The sequence below is a fragment of the Saccopteryx leptura genome, chromosome 2 (genome assembly GCF_036850995.1).
Source record: "Saccopteryx leptura isolate mSacLep1 chromosome 2, mSacLep1_pri_phased_curated, whole genome shotgun sequence".
NCBI lineage: Eukaryota > Metazoa > Chordata > Mammalia > Chiroptera > Emballonuridae > Saccopteryx > Saccopteryx leptura.
The window spans coordinates 358458618-358485113 of NC_089504.1; the positions used below are offsets into that span (position 1 = coordinate 358458618).

Sequence of the window (26496 nt, forward strand, 5' to 3'; positions counted from 1 at the left end):
GAGGATGCAGGGATTCACAGTTTGAGGTATAAGAAGGAATAAACTAGTCGAGTGACAAGATTGCCGAATAGCCTCCAGGAATCACCTGAGTTTGGAGGAGCTAGGAATTCCAATTTGCGGTTAAAAAGATTCCCTCGGAAACCTAAGGCCTGCCAGAGGGCGCTCGCGGGGTGGCCCCCGGTGGCTGACTGCGGGAGAGTCCCGGAATAGCCAGGGGATTTTCTCCAAGGGAAGACAACACTGGGAAAACAAATCACTCTTCTTCGGACAGCAACCACGCCCACTTCCAAAACTACTGGCGCTGTGAGCAGGATTCGAACCTGCGCGGGGAAACCCCATTGGATTTCGAGTCCAACGCCTTAACCACTCGGCCATCACAGCCCAGCAGAGCTGTGGCCCTGCACAACTATAGCTGCCTATAAACAGATCTGTCTCTTGTCAGTCCACGCAGCTGTCCCGAGATGTACGTGCTCCTGGGTTGCCTGCTGCTGGCCCGCACTACTTGGCGCGACTTTCCTGTTCTCCCTTCTCTCCTGAAGCCAAGAATGGCCCCAACAAAATAAGCCGAAATCCGAGGCGGGGTCCCACTCCCCTGAAGGCAAACGAATGCCCACTTCACCTGGAGACGCACTGAGAGAACACGGCAGCGGAAGCCCCAAGAAGGATGATTTGCAAAGGATTGTTTGATTGCAACAACAAAAACCCTTTGGAAGGGGTGGAAGTGTGTTTGCCCCTCCGCGATAGGATGCTACTGTCAACTGGCCGAGGTGTCGCAGGGATTTGAATCCAGGATCGCCTGTTTATTAAAAGGCACGTTAACTAGCTAAACCGCGGCGCCAACGCTAAGCGTAATACGTCTACAGATGGATGTACTATTTACGTGTGCCAGGAGAAATAATTCCAGCACAGTGGCTGTTCCGGGTCCTCGGTGATTCATCCCTTCCAGTGTCCCCTCCTCCCCGGTTCTGCAATCTGAAAACTAGCAAGTTAACGCTCCGCCCCTTCTTCTTCCGCACTTTGGGGGGGGGGGGGGCAACCTGACCGCGCAAGGGCGCGTGACTCCTCCCCCAGTAGCTATCTAGACACCTTCAGGCCCTCTGTGTGGTGACAAAGAAGCCAGACGCCCTCCACTGCTTCCAGACACTGCAGGTTAGGTGGGTTTCCCCTCCCTCAGGCGTCACGACCCCCGATGGAGCTCGCCCCAGCCCTTAGCCACAGTTGCTCCCCATTTCCCTTTCCCCGGACAAACACAGCTGAGGTCCTTAGAGGTGACTCAGCAGGCTCAGCAAGACCCCCAGCTGGGAAGGGTGCGGGAAAAGAATGGGAATCCCTCTCACTACAGCCTTCCGGAAGCAGGGCCACACTTCCCACAAAGCCCTCCCCTCACCCAACCCCCATCTTCATTCCACGAAGTCCTGGGTTTTGTTTTTTGTTTTTCTTTGTATTAAAAAATATTAACAGACACAATATCAAAAACACAAATGCCATAGGTAGAGGGTACAGCTGAGAACCCCAGGGTCCCACCTGAGAGGCAGCACCAGGGACTCCATGGTCCACCAACCTACCCCACCCTGGAGCAGCTCGGGATTTGAACCACTGGCTCCTGCCTGGGCCTCAGGCCTTCCTCCTCCCATCTGGGGAGGAAGTAGGAGAGAGGACTGCCCCAACCAATAAATAAGTACAGCCCCAACCCACTGGAACTGGGACTAGGGCTCCGCTGAGACTCGGAGACCATTTCAGCAGCCTGTCAGCCAGCTTGTCCAGGGAAGAACAGACTGTGAGGTGAGGCTTCTCTGGAGAGTCCCACCCTCCGCTCCCTCAGAGGCCAGAGGCAGGCCCTGGATCCTGGGCTGGTGATGGGGGTCCAGCCCCCCACAGCGGGAGAAGCTGGGGCAGTTTGCTATTGGTTGGTCCAGCCACAGGTGAGTTCTGAGAGTTGGGTGCGGTAGGAGCAGGCTTCTCGCACTCCTGGAGACAGCCTCAAAATCTCAAAATGTAGTCTGGCTGGTGCCATTTTCTGTGGCAGGTAAGGCTGGACTGGACGAGCTTTCACCTTGTTCCTCCTCCTCCATGGCCAGGTCCTGAGAGCTTGCGACCCCGGCCCCAGCTTGGTCCTGGGTCTCATCACCACCCTCATCCTCACAACCACCACCACCACCTTTGCCTCCACCCTCCTCCATGGGCTCCAGGCCCAATGCGTCCAGTCCCGAGAAGAGCAGGTCATCAGGGTGGCCAGGGTCCTGAGGGCTACTACCGCAATCCACACAGGCCTTGGAGGGAGAAAGGGGATGCGTGTCAGGCAAGGCTTTTTCACTGGTGACCTGCTACCCCAGCCTCCTTGTCCCCCAGCCCAAGAGCACTTCCTAAAAGGTACTCTGAAGTCCACATAGACACACATGGTGCCCAAATACTGTGCCCCGTATCCAGACCCCACTATGGGACGGTCATGATGTACATTAGCATAGGACTGGCCCAGAAAAGGTATACAAAACCCATGTGGTTTAACAATAGAACCCAACAGCCAACTTAGTGGAACTGACGCCCTTCGCTGATACTCTTCAGAATAACCCAGTGGTGATAAAGGGGATGGATCAGCCCTTAGAATCTATCCTTCCGACCTGAGCTCAGTTCTTTCTCCCCCCCCCCTGGCCAGACTGCTCCTCTCACCGTCACATCCAGGACCCGAGGCAGCTGGCCCTTCCGGACCCAGGAATGCACAGCACCCAGCTCCCTCCGCTGGTCCTCTGAAAACCGGGGCTGCTGCTTCTGCATGGCCCGCAGCCGCTCCCGGTCCTGCTTCAGCACGGAGGCCGTGTCCCTGCCGGGGAAGGGGTCAGAAGTCAGAAGCTGGGCTAGGGGCTGGGGCCCAGGAGGCTGGCGTGCTTCCTCTACCACAACACTCCACCCACTGCCTCGTGCTCCCCCCCGAACTTAGGACTCTGGGGGTTCAGGGCTTCTGAGACCAGGAAAGCGGCCCTCAGCCTGGGAGGAACCGAGGGGCTCCAATAGGCAGGGGATAGGTTAGGACACCACTGCAGAGCCGGCCCCAGAAAAGAAAACCCCAAGTGAGCTGGGGAGCAAGGTCGGGAGAGGAGGCCTCAAACTCCTTACCTGGAAGGTACCTGGTAGGTCATCATGACACGCTGGTCAGCATTGGCCATGAGCAGCCAGATGGGGTCCTGGAGCACATACTTGATGACCTGGTCCCCGGGCTCAGTCCTGGCCTGCGCAGCCTCTGCCTCCGAAGAGTCGATGCTGCCGAAGTACTTGCTGGTGTGGCTGCTCTGACTGCTGCCTGTGGAACACAGGGCGGCCCCTGGGTCAAGCCTGCCGCACTCCCGGCCCGGGGCCTCGCAAGGCCTCCCTCAAGGCCCCGTGTCCAGCCCTGGCCTCGGGAAGCAGGGCATGGGCCCAGGTGGCTCGGCCACGGTGTGGTTTGGCCGCCTAACTCCCCAGTCACTATCCCGCCCTGGAGAGTGATGGTGGGGGGCACTCACGTGTGATGCTGGCTGAGGTGCTGCCCCCCTCATGGGAGCCTGAACCGGACCCAGAGCCCAAGCCGGAGCCCAAAGAGCCTGAGGCGGCAGAACCCGTGCCAGAGCGAGAGTCTTCTTGCAGCAACAGCTCTAGGAGGTCACTGGAGCCTGAAAGTGCGTCCTGATTGGAGGATTCAGTCACCTCCACCTGGAGGAGGGGGAGGGGAGGAAAGGAGGAGAAATGAAGGGATCAGCACCCGGGTTTCCCTCCGACTGCTTCCAGGGGTGGGAGGCACACCCAACCCAAGCAGTCTCCGTGCCACTCCGTGACAGTGTGACTGGAATGAGAGCAGAGCGCTGGCAGAGACATGGCCCTGGGCCATTTCCAAGTAGCAGATACACTCTCAGAAGTTACTGGGATGTCCTCACCACCTGTCAGACAGGCAGGACTGTACCCCCTTCACAGGTGGCCCCAGTATTCAGAAATTCGGCTGGGTCTCCCCCCCAACTACACTACCTTCTGGAGAGGGAGATGCCAGGCAGGTGGGGGGGGGGATGGGGAGGAGCATGGAGAAGGCTTGGGGGTTGTGAGGGGTGCAGGGGTCAGCGCTCACCAGTCTGACCTCTGGCTCGGCAGCCTCCTCGCTGGAAGGCAGGGGCCCAGCACTGCTCCCCAGGCCACCTGCAAGAGCACCCCCCTCAACACGGGGGGACTCTTCCAGCTGCAGCAGGTTTAGCTGCAGCGGGGAGCTGCATCTCGAGTTGAAGAGCGGAGAATCCACATGGTGGAGAGGGCTGGGGGGCGGAGGGGGCAGGGACGGAGAAGGGGAGTGGGGGGCCGGGGTGGGAGGACCCTCAGCAGGGGGCGGGGGCGCTCCATAGGGACAGCCGGATGGGGTGGGGAACAGATAGTTAGGTAGCACCAACGCCACAACTGGGGTCACCAGGGGGGCAGGGAAAGCTGCAGGGGGCACAGAGGGGGCCGGGGAAAGAGGCTGGGGGCCCCCTCGAGGGGAGAACACTGCGAGGGGGTAGGGCTGGACCACAGCTGAGAAGGGCGTCGTAGCTGGTGAAGGGGGCCAGGGGGCTGAGGGTGGAACAGGTGAAGGGTGGCGGACATAGCACGGGGCTTCCACCCGGGGGGTCTGGTGGTGCCGAGAGCGCTTGGCTTTGGAGCGGCAGTGGCGGCGGCCAGAGGGTGCCGGGGCGGGGTGGCAGCCTGAGGGGAGAGAGTGGGGTCAGTGAGGGCCTTGGCCTGGGGGTGAGCACCCCACCACCCACTGTCTTGTCACTGTAACGGGGACAGGACAGGCGGGAGGCCTGCCCAGTGTGCTCTCCCTGCCCACACAGAACAGAGGGGACTCTGGGGAGATAGGACCCTTCAGGGGAAGTCTCGGGAGGTAGGAACAGGGATCTGTTGGGAAAGGAAAGGCTACGTGAGGGGTGTGCAGAGGAAAGGCACACTGGCGGATGGCGGGAGCCTCGGTCCCCACCGGACTTCCACAGGCACCGCCGGTGCCTGCGCTCCTGCCAGACAAGGCCATGTTTCGCCTAGCTCTTGATGGAGCAAAGAGGCAGGCAGGAAAGCCTAGTCCTGAGCCCTGCGTCTGCCTACAGGACGCCTCCCTTGGACATCTGGGGGGCTGCCACCTGCCCTTGCAGCCTGACCCCCCTGAAGCTGTCCCAGCCTCCTTGCCTCTATTTTACCCAGAGTCCATCCAGATCTCTCAATCGGTGACCAAGGAGTCTAAGCGGGCACATTCTCTGCCTCGTCCCCAGGCGGGACCTGGAGCAGCAGAGTGCCTCTGCCTGCCTGTCTCAGTGCCAGCTCCCAGGCTGCCCTCCTCTGGCTACAGCCTAGAAACACAGCCTCCTCGGGAGAGGCTAGCCAGGGACCTGTCCCTAGGCAGGGCCCCAGTGGTGGAGGCAGCCCAGCATGGGTCCCTAGAGCAGGAAACCTCTCCCTTCAGAGCCCCCTGCGTGAGAGGCTGGTTCTAGACCACACAGAGGGCAGGCTGAGAGGTAAAGCGGTGCCTACCGTGCACCCCGGGAGCTGAGGGCGCCATGGAAGAGCCTTTGAGTCCACGCAGTCTGCCACGGTCACGAAAGCGGCTGAGGAAGGCCTGTTCCTCCTTCTGTGTGTGCAGGGACAGCACGGCCTTGGTCAGGCCCACGGGGTGGTAGGCATCTGGGGTTGGGTCAGGGGCTACTGTGGGGCTGGGGGCGGGGCCTGGAGCCAGGCTAGGCAGGTCCTCCATCATGACGATGTCTGAGAAAGGTGAGACAGGACAGGTCGTCAGAATCACCTCAGGGATTAACATAACCACACCACACCCTCCCTGTCCAACCCTTAGCAGCCCGGGGTTCTGCCCCCCAGCTAAGCCTGGGCCCTGTGAGTATCTCTCGGCCTCCTCCCCCCTGGCTCTGGGCCCTCTTCTCTATGCAAAGCTGTCCCAGGATGACAGAGAAAACTCTGTCCCCTCCAGAGGCACTGCCCTAGGATGACAACTCCATGACTCTCATTAGAAGGGAAGCACACCCTTGCTCTTCCCTCCCACATTTTCTGGGTTTTTCAAGTCCTGGGCTTCTGCCCCTCTGTAGTCTGTACTTCAGGTTGAGCCCCCACCCGCGCCCCATACTTTGTGTGTGGACTGACAGTGAGAACACAGGAAGCAGGATGAGGAGAGACAAAGCAGCAAAGGCTGGTGGGAGTGAAGGCAAGAAGGGGAGCCCTATGCTAAGAGGGAGGCTTCCTTCTCTCCATTAGGGCCAGAGGGGCCAGGACAAGGCAGGTGGGAGGGTGCTCGGGGCAGGGGACCGCTGCGCTGCTCCCTGGCTCCCAGCCCCTACCCGACTCCGGGGGCTTCTTGTCTCCCACATGGACGATGGTGGAGCTGAAGCTACACTGACTGGTGGCGGACACCACGCTCTCTGCCTTATTGGCCAGGGCGAGCGGGCTCAGGGCTCCTCCTACCACCGGCTCCTTCCGAGGGGCGGCCCCCTCCCCAGACAGCGCTCCTGATGGATCTGTGCAGAGAGATGGCACCAGTTACCACCGCTGCCCCCCCAGGAGGTCAGGAGAGGGACCCAGGGAGGCAGGGAAGGAGAAACAGTAGGGAGGGCTCTGGAGGTCTGGAGGCGGGAGGGAGCGGGAAGGCAGAGCAGGGTGGGGGCCCGAAGGCAGAAGGGTAGAGATGCAAGGCCAGCAGGCCGGCACTGGCCGTGGGAGCCGGCATGCTCGAGGTCTTCACCTTTCTTGGCCCCCACAGGGACTGGGCCTGTCCTCTGCTTGTCGTCATCGGAGGCCGAGGAGGCGGTGTAGGAGGAAGAGGAGGCACATTTGCGCTTGGTTGTGCTGGGAATGTTGCAGCTCTCCAGGTACCTGGCAATACACGAGAAGACGTGAGGGCGGGGCCTGGGCAGGGCCAGTTTTCACGCGGGAGGCGGGACCAGGCTGGCTCTACCTGAGGATGCTGTCCAGGCAGTTGATCTGCTGGTAGGAGCAACTGGAGGCTTCCTTCCTCTCGGCCTCCTCAGGGGCCGAGGCTAGTGGGGCCTGGACTGGGGCAGGCTGTGCCCCCAGCTCTGGGTCTGGGGGCAGGCAGGAAAGGTTCTTGGCCTTGAATGTGCCTGCAGCTGGGGCAAGGAGAGTAAAAAGAGAAGAAAGACCCTCTGGGTTGGGGTGAAGGTCAAGAGACCACCAGCCTCACCCCTCACCCACACCTTCACCCACACTTCTCACCCCTCACCCATGCCCTCACCCCTCTCCCCTCACCCACACTCTCACCCACACCCCTCCAACTCACCAGGGAGACGAGTCCGGGGCAGGGGCCGAACCCGGGACTCAATGAAAAGCTGCTGCCCCTGGTGTTTCACCAGATGCACATCCTTACAGATCTGCTGGAAGGTCACCTGTGGGACAGCAAAGGTCAGCGGGCAGCACTGGGATGGGGGGCCCTGCACAGAGCAGCAAGAGACACCATCAGAGAGGCACAGAGGTCATGATGAGAGCAGGACAAGAGAGAACAGGTGGGGGACGAGGCAGAGCTCCCCGGGACTGGCAATGCCGATTCCAAGAACAGAGGAATGGGAGACTAGAGGAGTGAAGTGGGACAGGACAGGAACACTCACCGGGGCAGGGGGCCCAGGCCCCTCGGTGTCTCCCCCGTTGCTATCACTGGAGGAGCCCGGGCTGAAGGGAGGGCCCGGGGACGCCGCAGGGCCGACTCCACAGAGCCCCCCAGGGCTGGAGCTGTGCACAGGCTGAGGGAGAGAGAGGGATGAGTGAAGCGTCCCCCTTCCTCCGCCTTCCTCCTCTCCCTGCCTCCTCTCCTCTGCTCTCACCTGTAAGAGCAGCCGGTGGATCTGCTCAGACAGCTCCTGGACATCAGGGTCCAGGGACAGAGCCGGGCTGGGCACCGGGGGAGTGAACACGTCCTCGTTCAAGGGCGCCCTGCGGGGTGGGGAAGGGTGAGTCGAACCTGGCCCTCTCCCACATTGTCCCACTTCCCAATGCCAGCTCTGGGTCACAGCCTACTTACGTGCGTACTTTGTGGCGCCCCACCACAAAGGCCACCTTGCGGCTCCAGGGGTGCACGAAGCCAGCCCAGCTGGTGTCCATAGTGACGTACTCCCCGTTACGGGCACAGAAACGGATGGGAGAGTGGTCAAAGGGCTGGCCAGCCAGCTGCAGGACTGAAGGGAATGGGAACAAAGTGAGAGTGGGCAGCAGGGAGAGCTGAGAAAGGCAGAGAACCGCCTTCCTGGAGAGTCAGGAAAGTGAGGCCCTGAGGGCTACAACTGCAAGGGCGGCTATAAAGAAGCCTTGGAGACAGCCGGGGAGGAAGGGCAGGGTGGGAGGAACTCACTCTTCTTGTGGATGGCCAGCATGAGGGGCCGGTCCTCGGGATGCAGGAACAGGAGCACTGGGGCCCCCAGAAGATCCTGGGGGAGGTAGCCCAGAAGCGGGGCAGCCCTGAAATGGGAGGAGGCATCGTCTGGCCATGGCCTCAGCCCTGGCCACCCACCTTCATCCACAGAAAGACCCTGGCCTCACCTTTCATCCACATCCTGGAAGAGGCAGCTGGGCGTGTGCCGTGTGGTGAAGATCCTCTTGTCAGGGGGGATGCGGGGAGCTGAGCGCAGGAAAAATTTCATCCGAAATGGTTTAGCTCCTGACCCCTCCACACTGCCTGGCCCAGGCTGGCTGGCAGGCCTCCCCACAGCTCTGCCCTGGGCCACCGGCCTACAAAAACGGTCTGGGCCATTCTTTTGCCCCACACTAGCAATGAACCAAGAACAAGGCACTCTGCTTTGCCCCTCCTAGCTCAGAACTCTCATCCAACTCTACCTCTAAATGAGGTCTCTAACTCTCCTCTTTATAAAACCTTCTCTGTTTCAGAATTCAAGAGGGTCAAATCATGCCTCTCAAACTCATGTTCTGCATCACCCCCAGCCTAGAGAAGGTACCCTTCCTCTCACCCCTAGGCCCCTGGCCTGCTCACCTTCATAACCAGAGTGGATTCGCTCTGCAATGAGCAGGCAGCATGGCTGCGCGGGGTCCCCATCTGAGTCCCGGATTTTGGTTACATATGGGGTGAGGCGAAATGGCTGGTACCGAGACCCTGGATCCCGGTCACCTCCTCTAGCAAGGGAGAGAAAGAGATATTAGGGACTATCAGTGAAAGGCCACCCACCCTGCACCTCCAAGATCAGAGGAGATTGGGTGCTTTCAGGGTGGTATGGCCATAGACAACCTTCCACCTCAAAGTCAGAATTCACACAATAAAGAGGAGAGATGTGGAAGGGGCCTGCTCCCATTTCTCCACCTACCTGATACGGCAAAAGACAGACTTCTCCTGGGTGAAATCCTTGACGCCTGAACCTGGGACAGATGAGGAGAGAGGTGAGCACAGGCGCCCACACCCTGCCTGGGCTGAAAAAAACCCAGCAAGGACAATTTTGGGCCCCCTGGTCCCTTCCGTGCCACTGCTCAATTCCCCCCCAAGCACCTGGGACCTCACCTGCTGAACCCCAGGTGGGCAGGCGAGATGGGGCAGTGGAACCATAGAAGACACCCACATCCTGGGGAGCCAGAAGCTCCGAGAAGCGGGCACCCCGGAACACGTCCTGCTTGCAGTGCAGCAGGGTACCCGCCTGCTCGGAGATGTAGACAATCCGGCCTGTCAGGAAGGAAACAGCCACGGAGAAGGTATCCTGTGCAGGAAAGTGACACAGAGCGGAATCAGAAGTCACGGGAGTGAAGATGAGGGTGCGTCAGGATGGAGAGGCCGGGCTGCAGCTGACCTGGTTGCGAAGTGTGTACTCAGATGTGATGTGCTCCAGCTCCTCCAGAGTGTAGGTGGACATGTCCATGGCACAAGGCTCGCCTTCCTCCAGGCTCCACTGCTGGTAGTATTCCTGGTTTGCTGCAGGGTCGGGGCAGTGGGACAGTCAGTGAGACAGCCCCACCTCAGTGGCCCAGGACCTGGCCACCGCCTTCCTAGAAAGCACCACTCACCCTGCACCTGCTTGACACAGGCCAGCGCATACTGTAGTGTGGCCAGTGTCCCAGAGCGGCCCTTGCCCCGGCGCTCTGGTGGCAACCGAAGCTTGAGCTCCCGCAGTGCTGTCATGAGTTCCTTCTGGGTCCTTGCACGGGCTGACTGTTCGCTGCTGCAGGCCCACAGGAAGGGGGAGGGTATGGGCATTAGCCCCAGAGCATGGCCCAGGCCCCCAGCCTCTCTCCCCCAGCCCTTACCCTACAAACCTGCAGCCACTGGTGGATGGGTTGTCCTGCTCCGAGCTGGCACTCAGGAGGCTGTAGGCAATGGAACTGCTGGGTGGAGACGGGCTCTGAGAGTTTGTGCTGAGGGAGAAACAACAGACCCGAGATGTGGAGAAAGTGGTTAGCAGCACGGGCCTTTCTCCTAGCTCAGCCTGCTCTTGGACCTCTCCGAGACCCTGTGACACATACACACTTATACACACCTCTTGCTACTCTCAGTGGTCTCCAGCAGGGCAGAGTCCTTGCCATTGCCAGAGGAGGAGCTATGTGAGCTCCGCTGAGAGGCACCCCTGGACTCCGGCCCATTGGATTCATTGCCACTTGAGCCATTGCTGTTGGCATCTGTGTCATCAGCCAAGCTGGGGCCAGGGCAAGACCGATGCTGTGGAGGCCCAGGGGATGGGGCTCCAGTATGGAAGGCTTCTCCGGGCCTGGGGTCCCCTCCCCCATCAGCCCCTTCTAGGGGACCACTCATGTCCAGACCATGGGGAAGGCAGATGGAAAACAGCGATGAAGGAGAGGCCACCACGGACACGCAAGGAGGCCGGAAGGCCTGGCTGGGGGAGTGAGGTGGGAGACTCAAGTCTCTGAGGATTAAGAGGTTCGATCACAGCCAGTACCTGGAGAAGAAGACCAGGAAGAAGGACTTAGAAAAAGTCGGGCGGTTAAACTTCACAGTACCGCCTGCTCCACTCAGCACCCCCCCCCATCCCATCTGCCCCAAGCTCCTGGGACCCTGGCTTCCAACAGGGAGCCTAGGTAAGTTCTGTTTCTTGTCCTGGTAGGGGGTTGAAACTGGTAAGGGGCCTTTCTTTGGCCTTCCCCCACAACCCTTGCCAGCGTGGCCTGGGTAAGCAGAGCCTGAGCACTCTACTAGAAAGAACTACGGCTGTGGGCCAAAGTCTGGACACCTTCCAGCTCCAAATTCCCATCTGGCTCCCACTCTGCTAGGGCTCCAAAGCCTCTGAGCTGGGGGTGAGCACACAGCCTCCTATATTTAGGCGTCGGGGCTAATTTTATCTGTGGGCGGCGCCACCCCCGCTGCACATGCGCCGGGACCTGAGCGGCCCCACCACGCGCTTCCGCCACCGCCGCGGTCACCAGGGAAACCGACGTCAGCAGCTGAGCTCAGTGGTTGCTGGAGGGACCACAGGAGGGGCGACTCTCCCCCATTTCCCGGCGGAAGCAGGGGATCAACCTGCTCCCATACAGGCGGGTGTGGCCAGGGTTCACCCACCTCTAGTACACCCCAGACTCCTGAGAGAGGCGGCCTATCGGGGTTCCGCGGGCTGGCCCTGCTCTCCAGGGCAAAGCACAACCGCCGCCGCCCTCGGCGCAAAAGCCCCACAGCCTGGTGCTCGCCTAGATCCCAATCATTCTGGTCAAGACCAACAGCCGTACCTTCTCTGGCCCCTATACCCTCTCCCGACCCCTAGAACCGAAGCCGGCATCTCCCATTGTCAGGGACCCAGGAATCCTCTCTCCTCAGCCCGATACTTTTCTAGACACCCTTACCCCACTCCCACCCGAAGCAGACACACTCAGTTCTGACCAAGGGATGTACAACCACCAGCGGATTATTTCTTCCCCTACTCCCAGTCCAACCACACCCTCAACCCCCCGAGAATTTTCTGAGCGCCAGGAGAAAAGAGAAGGCTGTGGCCAACGGCAGGAACTAGCGCCGAGAACGGGATGTTCCAACCCGAGATGGGCTGACTGACATCACGCCCGGCGCCGGGCCAGGGATTGGGGGGAGCGCAGGGAGCGCGGAAAACCAGAAAGGGTCCTGGCACTGGGGCAAAACCGGGGACCCCGATGACAAGAAAGGCGGCAGGGGCATGCCTGCTGAGGGTCGGGTATGGGGCTGGAAGAGTGGGGGAGCAAGCAGGATGTAAGGTAAGAGGATCAAGAGTGCAGATATCTGGTGCAGGGTTGCACGGAACACCTGAGTCCCCGGGGGCAGATAGGGAATGGACTATGGCAAGGAGGACGCATTCCTGCTGTGCCATTTGAAAGCCTGGGCTGAAAGGGGCACATCAGGCTGGAAGTGGTGGCCATCCGGTTCGGGTCTGGTAATCGGACCCGGGGTGGTCACGGAGAAGCCTACCTGTCTGCGCGCGCGCCTTCCGCCGCCGTTGCTTCCCCTAGCCGAGTAGAAGCTCCCCCGGGCTAGGAGGCGGGTTGCATAATGCCAGGCACTTCCCCTCATTGGCCTCCCGCCGGCTGAACCACAGATCCCGCCCGGATTGGCTGGGGATCTCACCCTAGCGCCTGATTGGCTACTGGCTCCCACTGAGGTCAGGGCTGTGTCACACACGCGAGCGCACGTGGATCTGGGTGCTGGCACTGAGCTGAAGGGCCCTAGACACCACCGCCCAGCCAATGGGTGCAGGACATCTTGTACAGTGAATATTGAAAGTGAGAAGGGGGAAGGTAAGCTGCCCCTCTTCCAAAAAAATGCCCAGGCCACAGTAGGTGTTTAGGAAATGTTCACTTACTCAACTGACCAGCCTTGCAGGATACCTTGGCCTTGCTAGAAGTGGGAAGAAGGAGTGCAGACCCCGGGAGGTGGGCCAAGCTAGATGAGATGGCTGGTCCCTGGGAGGAGGGGTACAGACAGAAACCTAGCTTGACCTTCCCTGGGTTCCCTTGCCCAGCCTTGTCATCAGAATAAAGCTGTTTTACCTAACCCCTTCCTCTGACACTTCAAGTCCCTGGACAACTTGGAGGAAAGCAATTGAGAATAGAGGTGTGATGGAGTGGTGGGTGTGGGAGGGGGGCAGATACAAACAATACCAGGTACTTCTGCGGCCAATCAGAGTAAAGAGCAGCCCGGGCTGACTAGTGTTTCTCTCCTGAGAATGCAACCATCCACAGTTAGGGCTGTCCCAAAATTGGGGGCCAGAAACCCAGGGTTACAGGGAACAAGGGAGAAAAGACCAACTGGGATCCTAGACAGAGAAAGATAGGGTGCAAAGGCTTCCAATCCCCACCATTCGGAAAAGAGAAAGCCAAGGACATCATCTCCATGTGACAGTAAAAACAGTGATTTTGTTGTTAACAAGGATGGGGGTCTTTGCCAGGTAGCTCAGCTGGATAAAGCACCCTTATGACACACCCAGGTTCTAGCCCTAGTCAAGGCACATGCAAGAATCGAGCAATGACGACTGAGTAAGTGAAATAAGTCCATGTTTCTCTATCTTTGTCTCTTTCTCTCCCCTTCTTTCTAAAAAGCAATTATCAAAATTAAAAGGATAGGAAAGGGAAAGGGGCCTCAGCAGTGGAGACGGGGCTTAAAATTACAACTTTTTTAAAAGTAGGGGAAGCACAACGCTAAATCATAAAAAAAGAACAGGGGCCTGATTTGAGGGATAAAGTAACAGGCTGGGCCCAGGCGAACTGCAGTTACATAGACCCCCTCCCCCCCATCCAGGGCTCCCTGAGGATGTGGGTGACAAGAGCCTCCCCCCATGATGCTGACATAATCAGATGTGGATGCACTCCCCTTACTGTGGTGTGGCCTAAGCTTTCCTGAACAATGGTGTTCCCGTGGGGGGTGGGGGGGCTAGGGGGAAGGATCTGCTGAAAAGCTGGGGGCAGGGTAGGAGGGAGGGAATAGAATAACCTAGAAAACCCAAAGCAAGAACACAAAGGATTCTGGAGCCTGGATTTTCAGTCTTTTCTACTTGAAAATGTATACCCAACTCACATACTGTGGCCCTGTCCCTTATCTCATTTTCAGACACCTCTTCTCTGGAAACAATTTTTCTTCCTCCCCAGCTCTCCTCAGGGATTTAGGTGTAACCTCCCCTGACACGGGCAGTCCTTGCTCTCCCACCACCACCTCCGTATTTATTTCTTGCATAGACAAAAAGGCCCAGCGCCCCGGCAGCCCTCACCTGCTCCCACCGCCCTGGTTGTCTTGCCTCACGGTCCCCACAGTAACCAGGGCCCGCTGCTGTCAATGGAGGAGAGGGGGCTGGAGACAGCGGTGACGTCAAAGCGGAGGAAGGGGGCGGGGCGAGGAAGCCGGGGAATGTGGGACAGGGAGGCTGGAGGCAGCGGTTTGGATGGCCGCCAGCCCCAAAGGGCGGCAACCAGCGCACTTGGGAACATCATGTTCTCTTGGCTGGTGGCCCAGGACATGCACCAAACTCGGGCACCTCCCCCATCCCAGCGACAGCCGTCCTGTCCCAAAGCCAGGGATTCCTGGAGAGAGAATTAGAAGGAAGGGGTCCCCCTACCCGGCCCCTCCGACTGGATCTCTTTTTCAGACACGCATCACCCTCCCCTGGGCTTCTTCCTACAGCTCCTAGTACTGGCTTTTCCCCTCTCCCAAACTGTACACATCTGCTGGCCGATCCCAAAGAGCCAGGGAGGGGAAGCTGGAGGCCCAGGTTCGGTGAGAGCGTCCACACCTTTGCTCTTTCAGAGGCCTCCTTCAGAGCCTGAATCTCTCGTTACTATGGCATCAGAGAGGGAGGAGGGGCAGGGAGAATGGGGCTAGAATGAGGAAATCAAACTGGGACAGCAACTGGCTCAGCCTAGGGCCTGACTCCTAGGACAGGGATAAAAGAGTGGAAGGAGGGTTTGGGGCTGGTGCCTGAAGACCAGAACCAGAAGAGAAAGGGTGACCAGAGTCATCAAACCTTGCAGAAAACCTTGAGAATGTGACAGTTCCTAACCACAGCATTCATATAGATTTCTCACCCTATCACTGTTGTTTCGTCATCCTGTAAGCATTTTTTTAGCTAAATAATTTTAAAAACATGACCCAGGCATTGTGCCAAGCACTTTACATGCATTATATTATTTAATCCCCTGAACAACCCTGTGAGATGGGTATTATTATACCCATTCCACAAGGACCTACTTAGGCTCAGAAGTTACTAAACTTGACTAAATTGCCTCATAATATGTTCTCAGGCTCTTAACAAATAGAGCCCAGAGTTCAAACCTGATCTCTGCTAATGGTTTGTCATTCTGGCTTCTTAGCTTTCTGGAACCTGTGAGGGGTTACCCAGCACTAGGTAACCCGAACCTCTCAAATATCCCGCCGATTCTGAATTTTGTGCCTGGAACACAGACTCTGTTCAACCCCTCCTTTCATTCAGGACATTCAGTTTGCACTCCCGACACACTTCGAATCATCATAGCCTCAGTTTTCACATGCTCACGAAGTCCTAGAGATAATTGTAGCAGCTACCAGCCCCAGTGATTTCCTTGGAACCTCATTTCCTCTCTTCCACCTTATGCTAAGTCCCTTTACTACAGGCCTAGTTGTTTGTACGGATAGTTATTAGCGCCCTGTTGGTTCCTGCTCAGGTCCAGGCGCTCAGGAGGACATGTACACAGCCAATCTGTGCAACCCCATTCTCCCTCTCAGTATCCAACAGTTGCTACCTTACCTTTACTCCCAAGGATGGCTCCAAAGCCTAATCCCTCCCCTTTTATACATAAGACATCCAGAGCCATGAAGTGATTGGCTCAGGGTCACACAAATCATCACCCTGTCAAACCTTTCTAACCCTCCCACCTACCCTACCAGGGCGTCCCAGCCGGCTCAAAACCCCTACCTCTTTCAAGCGCTTGAGGCACATACCCAAACAGCAGCCACGCACTGGAACGCCCCCCACCCACGCTTAGAGACGCGACCCTGTACCTCCTTAGGAGCAGGGGGGGTCTCAGCTCAGCTCCCTCAGGTCACTGAGGGCTTCCGAGCCCCGCCTCCCAGGCATTCAGGGGTCTAGGCCCCCTAGGGTGGTGAAGGATCTGACGTCAGTGCCTCCCCCCAGCCCCCACCTCCGTCCCTCTAGAGCTGAGTTCTGGCCCCTATTCCCCACAGCCATCAGGGCTCCCACCTCTGCGATTACGCATTCACAGGATCCCCTCCTACACACAGACGCACACACTCCATTAACACCCCTAGTGACAAAACACACCACCCCAGAAAAACTCAACCTGACTACCGCTCATCTCCCCGTACCCCTGAGCACTCACCGCTCGGCAAGCACGCAGAGTCCACTCTCCTTCCAACTAGAACCACAGAGACAGACTGGCTCCCCCAGTCCCGCCCACCGACTGGGATGCCACGCCCCTCAAGCTTATTGGCCTAAGGACGCGGGTCCATGCCCAGCGCCGCGTGCCATCGCCGGGCCTCTGCAGAGCCACCATTGGTGCCGCCCGCCGCCAACATCACCTCATTGGTCAGTTTGCCAATCCGCAGTGACAGAACCACGTGCGGGGTGGGCCCCCAGCGCACGTTGATTGACAGAAAGCCGCTCCCCCATCCACTTCCGAAGTTCATATTGGCTGTGGCACGTCCCCCAACCTGCTTAGACCCCGTGACGCAAATGCCAGCCCAACCCTCCAAACTTTCTCATAGGCTGAGAGGTCTCGGAGCTGTAGAGGACACGTGCCGACGGTCTCACGCGGCAATTTATTTACCTAGAAGCTGGGGATTTTCCTTGACGACACTCTTACTCAGGGCTGTGGGGTGTGCGCAGGCGCACCGAGTGTGAGCTGCACGCAGGCGCTGATGTGTGCAGTGGTGGCTTTGATGGGGGCACATTGTGCTGAGTCCCCCGCGAGCGGTCCCAGCATGGAGAGCGCCCCCCCCCCCATTCCCGTCCTACGCCTTCCTCAGCGCTGTGACCCCGGCCCTGGGTCGCTGAAGCTCCCAGAAGCTGGAAGGTACGAGCATTAGGTGAAGAGGGCTTCAGGTCTCAGTGCTGCGCATGAGGGTGATGAGGATGAAGAGGGCGAAGATGGTAGCAGCCTCCTAGATTCTTTTCTACGGACTGCCAGGCGCTTCTCACAAACCTAGAAGAGGCTGGCTTACTTATTACCCCACTGCCTCACAAGTGAAACTGAGGTCCAGAAAGGTTACATAACCCATCCAGATTAACATACTTATCAGTAATGGGGAGATCTGAACCCAGGTTTCTAGCACTATAAAGAAGGCAGGTCCTGCCTGACCTGTGGTGGTGCAGTGGATAAAGCGTCCACTTGGAAATGTTGAGGTTGCAGGTTCGAAACCCTGGGCTTGCCTGGTCAAGGCACATATGGGAGTTGAAGCTTTCAGCTCCTCCCCTCATCTCTCTCTGTCTCTCCTCTCTCTCTCTCTCTCTCTCTGTCTCTCCCTCTCCTCTCTAAAATGAATAAATAAATAAAAATTTAAAAAAAAAAAAAAAAAAAAAAAAAGAAGGCAGGTCCTAGGGGCTGTGCAAACCTAAACCTGGAAAGTATTGAGTAGATGAAATGTGAAAACGCCTTGAGCACTGACTGGAATGTAGTAAACCCTCAATAAATGATGAGCATTATGATAACTGTGTGCCTAATTATAAGCAGCATCTCAGCCCCTTAGAACTGCTGAATCAGTATCTCCAGGGAAGGGGCCCTAAAAATCTATTTTAAAAAGCACTCCTGCGCCTGACCAGGCGGTGGCGCAGTAGATAGAGCATCAGACTGGGATGCAGAGGACCCAGGTTCCAGACCCCGAGGTCCCCAGCTTGAGTGCGGACTCATCTGGTTTGAGCAAAGCTCACCAGCTTGGACCCAAAGTCGCTGGCTCTAGCAAGGGGTTACTCCGTCTGCTAAAGGCCCATGGTCAAGGCACATATGAGCAAGCAATCAATGAACTAAGGTGTTGCAACGAAAAACTGATGATGCTTCTCATCTCTCTCCGTTCCTGTCTGTCTATCCCTCTCTCTCTCTCTGTATTAAAAAAAAAAAAGCATTCCTGGCCAGGTTCAGTGGATCGGTGGAAACAGCATCCACCCTGCATGCGGATGTCCAGGGTTTGATCCCTGGTCAGGGCACACAAGATAAATGACCCTCTGCTTTCCTTCCCCTGCCTCTCCCCCTTCTCTCTCTCTCTCTCTCTCTACCTCTCTCACATTCAGTGGCTCGACTAGTCGGAGTGTTGGCCTCAGGTGCTGGGTTGGTTTGAGCATCCGAGCCAGAGTGGGGTTGCCAGGTCGATCCCTGGTCAGCAATGTCTAGCTCCCCTCCTCTCAATTAAGAGCATTCTTGGTTCGTAGGAGCTGACAAAGGTTTGGGAAACTATCTAGGTTGCTGGCAGCCCAGAGAAGTCAGCCCTACAGAGTTCTTTTAGCACTCTCCAATCATTGTTAAAGCACCTGGGGACAAGTGAGAAGGTGCCACATCGGGGGCATCATGGACTAAAGTCAGGAACAAGAGAGTGGAAGGGTAATAGGCCATCTCTAGCCAGCTCCACACCACACTTGGCTGGTCTCTCTGGGCCAGTTTGTTCAATTAACCCCTTCAGGATGCTGGCACTGTGCTAGGCACAAAAAGGAAAAGATGTGACTGGCTTGTGGTGGCACAGTGGATACAGCATGGACCTAGAATGCTGAGGTCGCTGGTTCCAAGCCCTGGGCTTGCCTGATTAAGGCACATACAACAAGCAATCAATACACAACTAAAGTAAAGCCAGCTCTGAGTTGATATTTCTATTCCTCCCTACCCTCTTCTTCTTTCTGTAAAATTAAAAAAAAAAAAAGAAGAGATGTTTCACAGAAGTTGGTTATTTACTTCAGGCCTAGGACTAAACGACCACAGGAGCGACTGCACAACTTCTGGGAGTTAAACCAAGGGGTAAAAGGGTTCCAACAAACAGCAAGAGCATACTCTCAGGCAAGAGGGGAGGGAAACCCAGCAGCACTTCCCATTCAGTCCGCTTGGTGCCCCCCCCCTCCCTGTGGCCACTTTGGGAATCACACTTCGTCCTGCCCAAGGTCAGGCCCTCCAGCACAGCTCAGTGCTTCCCAAAGTATCTTCTCAACCTTCTGGTTAAACCTGCAGACTCAATACTTGTTTTCCCACTGGTTAAGAAAAGATCTTAGAACAGACACCACTTAGTTACTCATTACACATTTATTGTACATTTTCACAATCTGGATGCGCCACAGAATTAGGGGTTTGGGGTAAGGGAAAAGGGGCAGGGGACACTGGGATAATATGGGGGGGATCTAGAGCACAGCACCCCCACCCCCAGCATCTCTCCCTACCCTTTCAAACCACAGCTTAGATCTCCCTGATTCTCCACACAGAAACCTTGAGTGTGGGGGAAAGAGTTGGGGGGGGGTCCCCTCCAGTAGCAGTTTAAAGGACTATACCCTCAGACCCCCCCAAAATTGTGCCATTTAAAAAGATATTAGACCCTTCCTCTATCACTTCACCTAAGGAGAAGACATGTCTCTCTCTGGGCTTGACCACCCTGAAGAGGGGCAAGAACCCCCATCCCAGCAAGTCCCACACACACATTGGCAGTGACTAGTACCCCCACCTTGAATTCAGGGGGGGCAGTCAGAGGAGCTGGGCAGTGAAGGAGGCAACACCCTCCAAACTGGGGAGGAGAGTTTTCATTCCAACCCCCAGCAGGGGTGGGGCCAGAGAAGACTTCAGGCAGGAATTGGGGAGATTCTCTGCCCTGCTCTACTCCTCTCCAAGGCAGTGATGACCCTTCAGACACTGGCAGCCACCTCTCCCAAAAGAGATCAGATTGTGGCCAACCCCCAACTCTCCTGGTGGGAGGAGGAGGGGGAAGATCAGGCAGATGGGAGGGAGGGAGACCCCGTGGGAATGTCAGTTTAGCGCCCCACATGAAAACTGGGGATGAGGAACGTGGGGAGAAACTCCAAGTGGTGGAATTATTGGTCCATCATAACACACTGAACTGCAAGACACGTACACACCAGCTCAGGGGAGGGAGAGAAAGGGACAACAGGTTTGGAAAATGGGGGAGGGGAGACAAACTGGACTAGAGTGACTAGGAGGAGGATGATTCTGGGGCCAGAACAGCCTGGCTCCCCAAAAGCCTAGGCTCCCCACCATCTACAAGTAATGTCATGCAAATGAAAGTGTAATACAAGGACCAATGAGGACTAACTCCTCAGTGAAAAAATCAAAAAACCATGGGTTGAAATAAAGAGTGATATAATTTAAAAAAGAAAACAAAAACGGATGTCAGTATGCAAATGAATGCTAATTAACATGCTGGAAGCTCCCAGACCTTGGGATTCTTAGGACCAAGTGGGGCCAGTCTCAGGGCCTCCCAAATAATGCGAAGAAGATGCACCTAGGGAGGCCTGGACAATTGCTTTTCGTCTATTTTGGTTTGGTTCTTTTGTAGGGGGTGGGGGTATGGGAAAGGCCAGGGTGGGAGGAAGGATCAGCTGAATCCAAGGAAAGAAGGAGAGGAAAGGGGACTATTGCATAGCAGATGCAAATGAAGGGACTTGGGGTTGGTCAGGAAAAGAGGAAAAGGGAAGGAGGGAAAGAGAAAGGTGTCAGGAACCTCAGGAAGGGGTGTTAAGGACAACCGGAAAAATCTTCTAGTAATAAAACTACAAACAGACCAAATATATATAATATTATATATGTATAAATAACAGCTGGCTATTTACAGGGGGGGCACACACACAGACACACACACAGATGGGAGGGCTGGAAGATATGGCTGAGAGGTGGAGGGGCGGCTGGGGAAGGGGGGGGAGGCCCTTCTCTGGGCAGGCTCCTCAGGGGTTTAAGAGCTGAAGTAAACTATAGAGAGGGGAAGAGAAGGGAGAGGGAGAGGGAGAGGGGAGAGGGAGAAAGAGAGAAGGAGAGAAAGCAGTGTGTCAGGTCTGGCCCTGCTCCCTCCCTCCCCACTCCCCAGCTGGCTGACACCCTTCCCCCTCTGGGCCTCAGGTTCTGCACCTATAAAGCCATGGGGCTAGACAGGTGGCTTCCAAGGTTTCCTCAACCCCACGGTATGGTCTTAGGGCCAGAGAACCCTAGTGTTCTGGGTCTCTGAGACCACAAGCTGTTAAACAGTTTGGTGGCTGGTTTCCTAGCCTTGGCTCAAGCCCCTCAGCCTTTCCTGTTCTCCTACTCCCCAATTCCAGGCTTCCCAAAAATCTTAACAGAATTGTCCACAACCAGGCAAAGTGCAGACTCAACAACATCCAGGTTTTGGGTTCTAAATGAATCAGAACTGCCACTGGCAGCTTTGTATGCTTTTTGCTGAATAGTAAAAAATAGGTTAATGACCTTCAAAACCCAGAACTCATAGGGGAAATCTCTGCAAAGAAAGGGCCCTCACGACTCCCGCCCGCCCTACTCACCTATGATGATGATGAGGATGATGGCGCAAATCACTCCCAAGATGATCATCATCTGGAGGTGAAAGGGGAGGGTCAGTGAGACAGACCATGCAACCCCCATTCACCCGCCAGTCCTCTTACCTGGCTCTGTCCTTACCTTGAGGTTTTTCCACCAGTATTTGCGCTTGAGCTTGGCTGCACTTGTTTCAAACTGCGAGGCCCCTGCCTGGAGCGCATCTGCACGGTCGTCCAGTTCCGACAGCTTCTGGTCCCTCTCCAGAACCTTGTCCACGTTCACCCTCATGATGTCCACAACCTGGGGAAGGAGCCCGCAAGGCAGGGGGTGTGCCAAGGCCCACCTCAGTGAGGGCACTCCCGGACCACGTGCCCACACACAGAACACGCCAAGCTAACATGCCAAGGACACACACACAACATGCCTAACGCTTCTGGGGACATGCAAGGAGCACACAACGGGTATGCTGATAGCCAGACATCTCAGATGTCATAGCAGCACCCTCTACTTATCGAATTTCAAGCAGCCTGCCGGTCACCAGAGCCCATCTATCTGCCTAGGCTGAGACACCCCAGGCTGTCACGGCTAACGCTCCAGGGCCCCTCCAAGTCACGCTGACAGGAATGGGGTATGGTATATTTTCCCCAAAATTCATAAACGTGACTGTCATCACCTCAGCCCAAGTGGACCCCTACACTAGTCTGCCGACACTCAGGGTCCTTCCCGCTGCCTCTCGCCCCCACCCCCACCGCACTCACCTCGTCCACCTGGGCCTGAGTCTGCTGCAGTCTTCTGTTACTGGTGAGGTTTGGAGGGGGCCCGGGAGGACCCCCCTCCCCGGCAGGGGCGGCAGGGGGGGCGGTGGCAGCGGTAGCCGACCTGAGGGGCAGAGATGGATTAAGACCCAGGGCCTGCATCCTTTGGCCCCGCAGTCAGGGCTCCGCCCATCCTCCTGTCCATCCATCCGTCCCTCTCTCTCCCTTCCTCGGAGGAAGGCCACCCGAAGGGAGCCTGGATCTCGCCCGGCCCCGCCGCTGAAAAGCTGCGTGACCTTGAGTGAGGCCTCCTTCCCCCCTCCAGTCCTCGGTTTCCCCGCCTGTCAAGGGAGAGCGACCTCAGACATGGTCCGGGGTCGACCCGAAATGACCGGCGGCAGCGATGATAGGGGCGGGGCGGGCGGACAGACACCAGGTCCGCTCCTCTCCGCGGCCACCGCCCGCGCGCAGTCACGGGCTCCGGCCTGGCCTCCGGGCGTGGGGAGCGCTAGGGGCGCGGGTCGAGCCCCTGTCTGGACCCCAGGGCGGCAGTCGGCTCGGGCCAGCCGGGAAGGACAAGGGCGGCCGACTCACATGGCGGGGGCAGCGGCCGCAGGACTTCGCAGCGGCAGGGACGGCGGCGGCAGCGGCGGCGGCGGCGGCGGCTCGCGCTGGCTCCGACTAGCGCTGGCTGCCGGGGACGGGAAGATGGCGGCCGCACGTCACCCACATCCGGGCACTGCGGCGGGGGTGGGGCGCAGTGGCAACTGGTCGGGAGCCGGCCGCGGGGGCGGAGCGCGGCGCGGTGGGGCGGGGGGCGTGCCCGCGGGGCGGGGCGCCTGGCGCAGCCGGGTGTCTGCACGGTCCGCAGCCTACCTGCTGCGGCTTTCGCACCGCCACTGCCAGCCTTCCCAGTCCCAACAGAGCCCGCACGATGGTCCCCAAGCCTCGAAACAAGTCTGGCCCACACAGCCCAAGATCTCGCCCTGTACCCAGCTCCCGACGACTGCTGACCCGTCTTCAGCCCTTGGCACGGGCTGGGAGTGGGAAATCAGAAAGGGCAAGTGCAGGTGCCAGGGCAGTGCCAATAAGCTGGAACCCTGCTGCTGAGGGGAAGTTGGGAACCAACCTGTCACCTTTGGGGTGGAGAACTCAAAGGAGGTCTGGGGGTTCCTGGACACTAGGTAGGGGGATTTGAAGGAAAAGACACCAGGCAGGCTCTTACCCCACACCCCTGCCAAGTCACTGCGGGTGTGCAAGTTACCCCTCCTCACAACTGGAGATCAAACCATGGGCACTGGCAGGGTAGACCCTACTGAGAAAGGACAAGCTTAGGACCCCACGGAGGAGCATATGAGGCTGCCCCGTGGGGCTGCTTCACGTTGGTGGTGGCTGCAGACTGGCCCAAACCTACGTCTGGCCCAGAATTGGGTCAGCCACCCTGGCCCAAAGAGGTGGGCTCAGCCTTTTTTCCCAGGCACAGGGCCTGGGCCAAAAGAGACAGGGTTTTGGGGTTTTTGAATTTGTTGTTGTTCTGATGGATAGAGGACAGTAGGGAAAGGGAGTGCCTGCGGTATGCAGGTTACATGGTACGACATTACATGCGTATTAGCCCCATAGGTGTGACCTTGTACAGTTCTAGCCCTGTTCTTGGACCCAAAATACATTAGCTGTGTAGGCACTAAATATATCTTTGTTACATGGCTTGATCTGGATCATAGTGGAGAAGGTTATCCATGACCCCTTCCATCCCTGACGATCTCTCTTTAGGTCTCGTAAACAGACAGACCCAGCTGCTGCGCACCCTGCCCAGCTCATTCCCAGTAATCCTGGCACCTCAGCCAGAAAAGGTAGGACCAGATGACCCCCTATCCAGTGGGTGAAAGCAAAGCTCAAAGATTAAGAAGGAGGCATCTTAGGAGAGCCCTAGTAGGGTCCTCACTGTTTCCCCAGATGGGGAGTAGAGGAGGCTGGTGGTCTTGGTCTCTGAGACAGACAGGAGCCAGCTTCTGCCCTCCTCCAACCGGGCTTCCCAGGCCCTTAGGGTGTGAGTACCTCCTCCCTGCAGCACCCCACCCCTTCCCAGCAGACTGGCTGTGTCACCAGAGGTGTTGTTTCCTAGCTGTCTGGGGGAAGTGAGTGAGCAGGGAGCCTGGGTGTTAGGTTCAGGGATGCAGCAGATCCTCAAATAAGATGCCTTCAACTCCATCCTTCTCCAAGAAGCAGCCAGTTCCCTGGTCCTTGTGCACTGACACACAACATCTGGTGGTTCAGCCTATGTACAAGGAAAAAAAGAGCAACTTCCATTATCCCACTGTGGATTGCCAGCTTCAGATCCCACTGTGGGGTACTCGCTCTTGCTTTTTGGCCCTGAGACTGCTCTACTCTCTAGCCAGAGAACAAAAACACCAAATTCTTAGCTTTTAAGTTCAATTGCTACATACAGTGCCTGGGTCTAGGATTGGAAGGGTTGGAAGGAGGTACAAACAGGCAGAGCCCCCCACCCCAACTGTACCCCAACACTCTCCCTGCATTAGCTGTGAAGAAGCTAGCAGAAGACTAGACAAAATATTAGACACTGGTTTAGAAGTGATTCCCAATTTCCAGCCATGGCTGAGTCCAGGACACAGAAGGGACAGAACCTGAAATAAATTTCAGAGCCATGGGGTGTGGCTTGGGAAGCTGGCACATTGCTATTGCTGTTTGATCCTGGAGGGAGCAGCAGCAGAGTAGAAATGAGGACATGTGTGATCCATGAAGTCAGGGCTCTCACTGAGCAGCCTCCCCCCCTGCAGCCTGGGCTGTGGTGTTAAGGAACTCCCCAAATTTACATCAATGCTGGAGGCAGGAGAAGGGAAGGGGTGGGTGATCAGGCTCATCTGGAAATGAATAAAAGAATGTTTTCTTTGAGCAGATAGAATGGAGACCCAAATAGGGGTAATATGAACTAAAGAAAAATAAGGTATAATATTTATATAACTGAGATCCGGCTTCTACATTTACCTGCTTCAGGAGTTGTCAGCTGTCTCTGTGGGCCTCCCTCCCAAGGCTTATTCACAGGATGTGGGCGGGGCCTGAGTACACTTCTAACCAGCACCTCTGGTGATTCTGATGTAGGTGACACTTTAATAAGGGTTTATTGTTGTTGTTTTCTTTTCAGCTAAGAAGTTAGGATGAAAGGGGGCTAAGCCGTTTCCACATGAGTCATGAACTAGCTCCATCCATGGGAGTCAAACCAGACCACCAAAATCGTAATTAATTTTGGAGACCTTGTATGTCCCTTAATGCAACTTGTAAATCAAGGCCTTCTAATTAGGAGCAAAGAAACATGCCCTTGGGAATGCTCCTTGGAATACAGACCCAATGGCTAGCCCACCACCCACAATCCAATCAGCTGCTCAAACCTTGTGACCTCTGGCTGAGCCTTCAGGTCAAGAAGGCTCTGGGGCTGCCTGCCAGACCCTGGGCTCCCCAAGGAAAGAAATGACCAGGGATCCACTGTGTGTCAGCAGCTTTATAGGGATTGACACATGTGCTCAGTTTGGGTCTTTTTGTTTTTTGGGTTTTTTTTTTTAATTTTTAGTATTGATTTGAGGGAGAGAAAGGGGGAGAGAGAGAGAGAAAATAGCATTCTGTTTATGTATGTGCCCTGAATGGGGATTGAACTGACAACCTATGGTGGGTTTTTTTGTTTGTTTGTTTTTGTTTTGGTTTTTTTTGTATCTTTCTGAAGTTGGAAACCGGGAGGCAGTCAGACAGACTCCTGCATGCGCCCTACCGGGATCCACCTGGCATGCCCACCAGGGGGCGATGCTCTGTCCATCTAGGGCGTTGCTCTGCTGCAATCGGAGCCATTCTAGCGCCTAAGGCAGAGGCCACAGAGCCATCCTCAGTGCCCGGGCCAACTTTGCTCCAATGGAGCCTTGGCTGCAGGAGGGGAAGAGAGAGACAGAGAGGGGGAGGGGTGGAGAAGCAGATGGGCACTTCTCCTGTGTGCCCTGACGGGGAATCAAACCCCGGACTCCTGCATGCCAGGCCGACACTCTACCACTGAGCTAACTGGCCACGGCCAACCTATGCTTTTTGACTGGAGCATTTAATTGTTTGCATTTAAAGTAATTGTTGACAGGCCCTGGCCAGTTGGCTCAGCGGTAGAGCGTCAGCTTGGCCTGCAGGGGACCCGGGTTCGATTCCCGGCCAGGGCACATAGGAGAAGCGCCCATTTGCTTCTCCACTCCCCCCCCCTCCTTCCTCTCTGTCTCTCTCTTCCCCTCCCGCAGCCAAGGCTCCATTGGAGCAAAGATGGCCCGGGCACTGGGGATGGCTCCTTGGCCTCTGCCCCAGGCACTAGAGT

General features: G+C 56.9%; 2 protein-coding genes and 1 non-coding gene across 6 annotated transcripts; all 3 read right to left on the minus strand.

Moving 5' to 3' along the window:
* Positions 1–299: 299 nt before the first annotated feature.
* TRNAS-CGA (transfer RNA serine (anticodon CGA)) lies at positions 300–381 on the minus strand. Its single transcript has one exon. It is a non-coding gene; the product is annotated as a tRNA-Ser (tRNA).
* Positions 382–1420: 1039 nt separating this feature from the next.
* On the minus strand, positions 1421–16339 carry PER1 (period circadian regulator 1). 3 transcript variants are annotated; one of them, XM_066364817.1, is made up of 23 exons: positions 16264–16339; positions 10467–10883; positions 10246–10344; positions 9997–10151; positions 9783–9904; positions 9500–9692; positions 9309–9360; positions 8981–9120; positions 8533–8611; positions 8345–8451; positions 8018–8171; positions 7821–7929; positions 7608–7739; positions 7283–7388; positions 6941–7112; positions 6728–6858; positions 6327–6503; positions 5515–5745; positions 4091–4695; positions 3498–3684; positions 3112–3295; positions 2668–2818; positions 1421–2270 (listed from the first exon to the last, which is right to left on the minus strand). In XM_066364817.1, the coding sequence occupies exons 2-23, from the start codon at positions 10736–10738 to the stop codon at positions 1989–1991; spliced, it is 3840 nt and encodes a 1279-aa protein (XP_066220914.1). In that variant the 5' UTR covers positions 10739–10883; positions 16264–16339; the 3' UTR covers positions 1421–1988. The 3 variants fall into 3 exon arrangements, with proteins under 3 accessions (XP_066220914.1, XP_066220916.1, XP_066220915.1); XM_066364819.1 differs by lacking the exon at positions 16264–16339 and adding an exon at positions 14163–14593; XM_066364818.1 differs by lacking the exon at positions 16264–16339 and adding an exon at positions 12371–13207.
* Positions 16340–19142: 2803 nt separating this feature from the next.
* Positions 19143–22879, minus strand: VAMP2 (vesicle associated membrane protein 2). Of its 2 annotated transcripts, none has more exons than XM_066364820.1 (5): positions 22737–22879; positions 22146–22266; positions 21529–21687; positions 21393–21444; positions 19143–19811 (listed from the first exon to the last, which is right to left on the minus strand). In XM_066364820.1, coding segments are annotated over exons 1-5 (423 nt in total). In that variant the 5' UTR covers positions 22739–22879; the 3' UTR covers positions 19143–19722. The 2 variants fall into 2 exon arrangements, with proteins under 2 accessions (XP_066220917.1, XP_066220918.1); XM_066364821.1 differs by having other exon boundaries at positions 19143–20829.
* Between the last annotated feature and the right edge of the window lie 3617 nt (positions 22880–26496).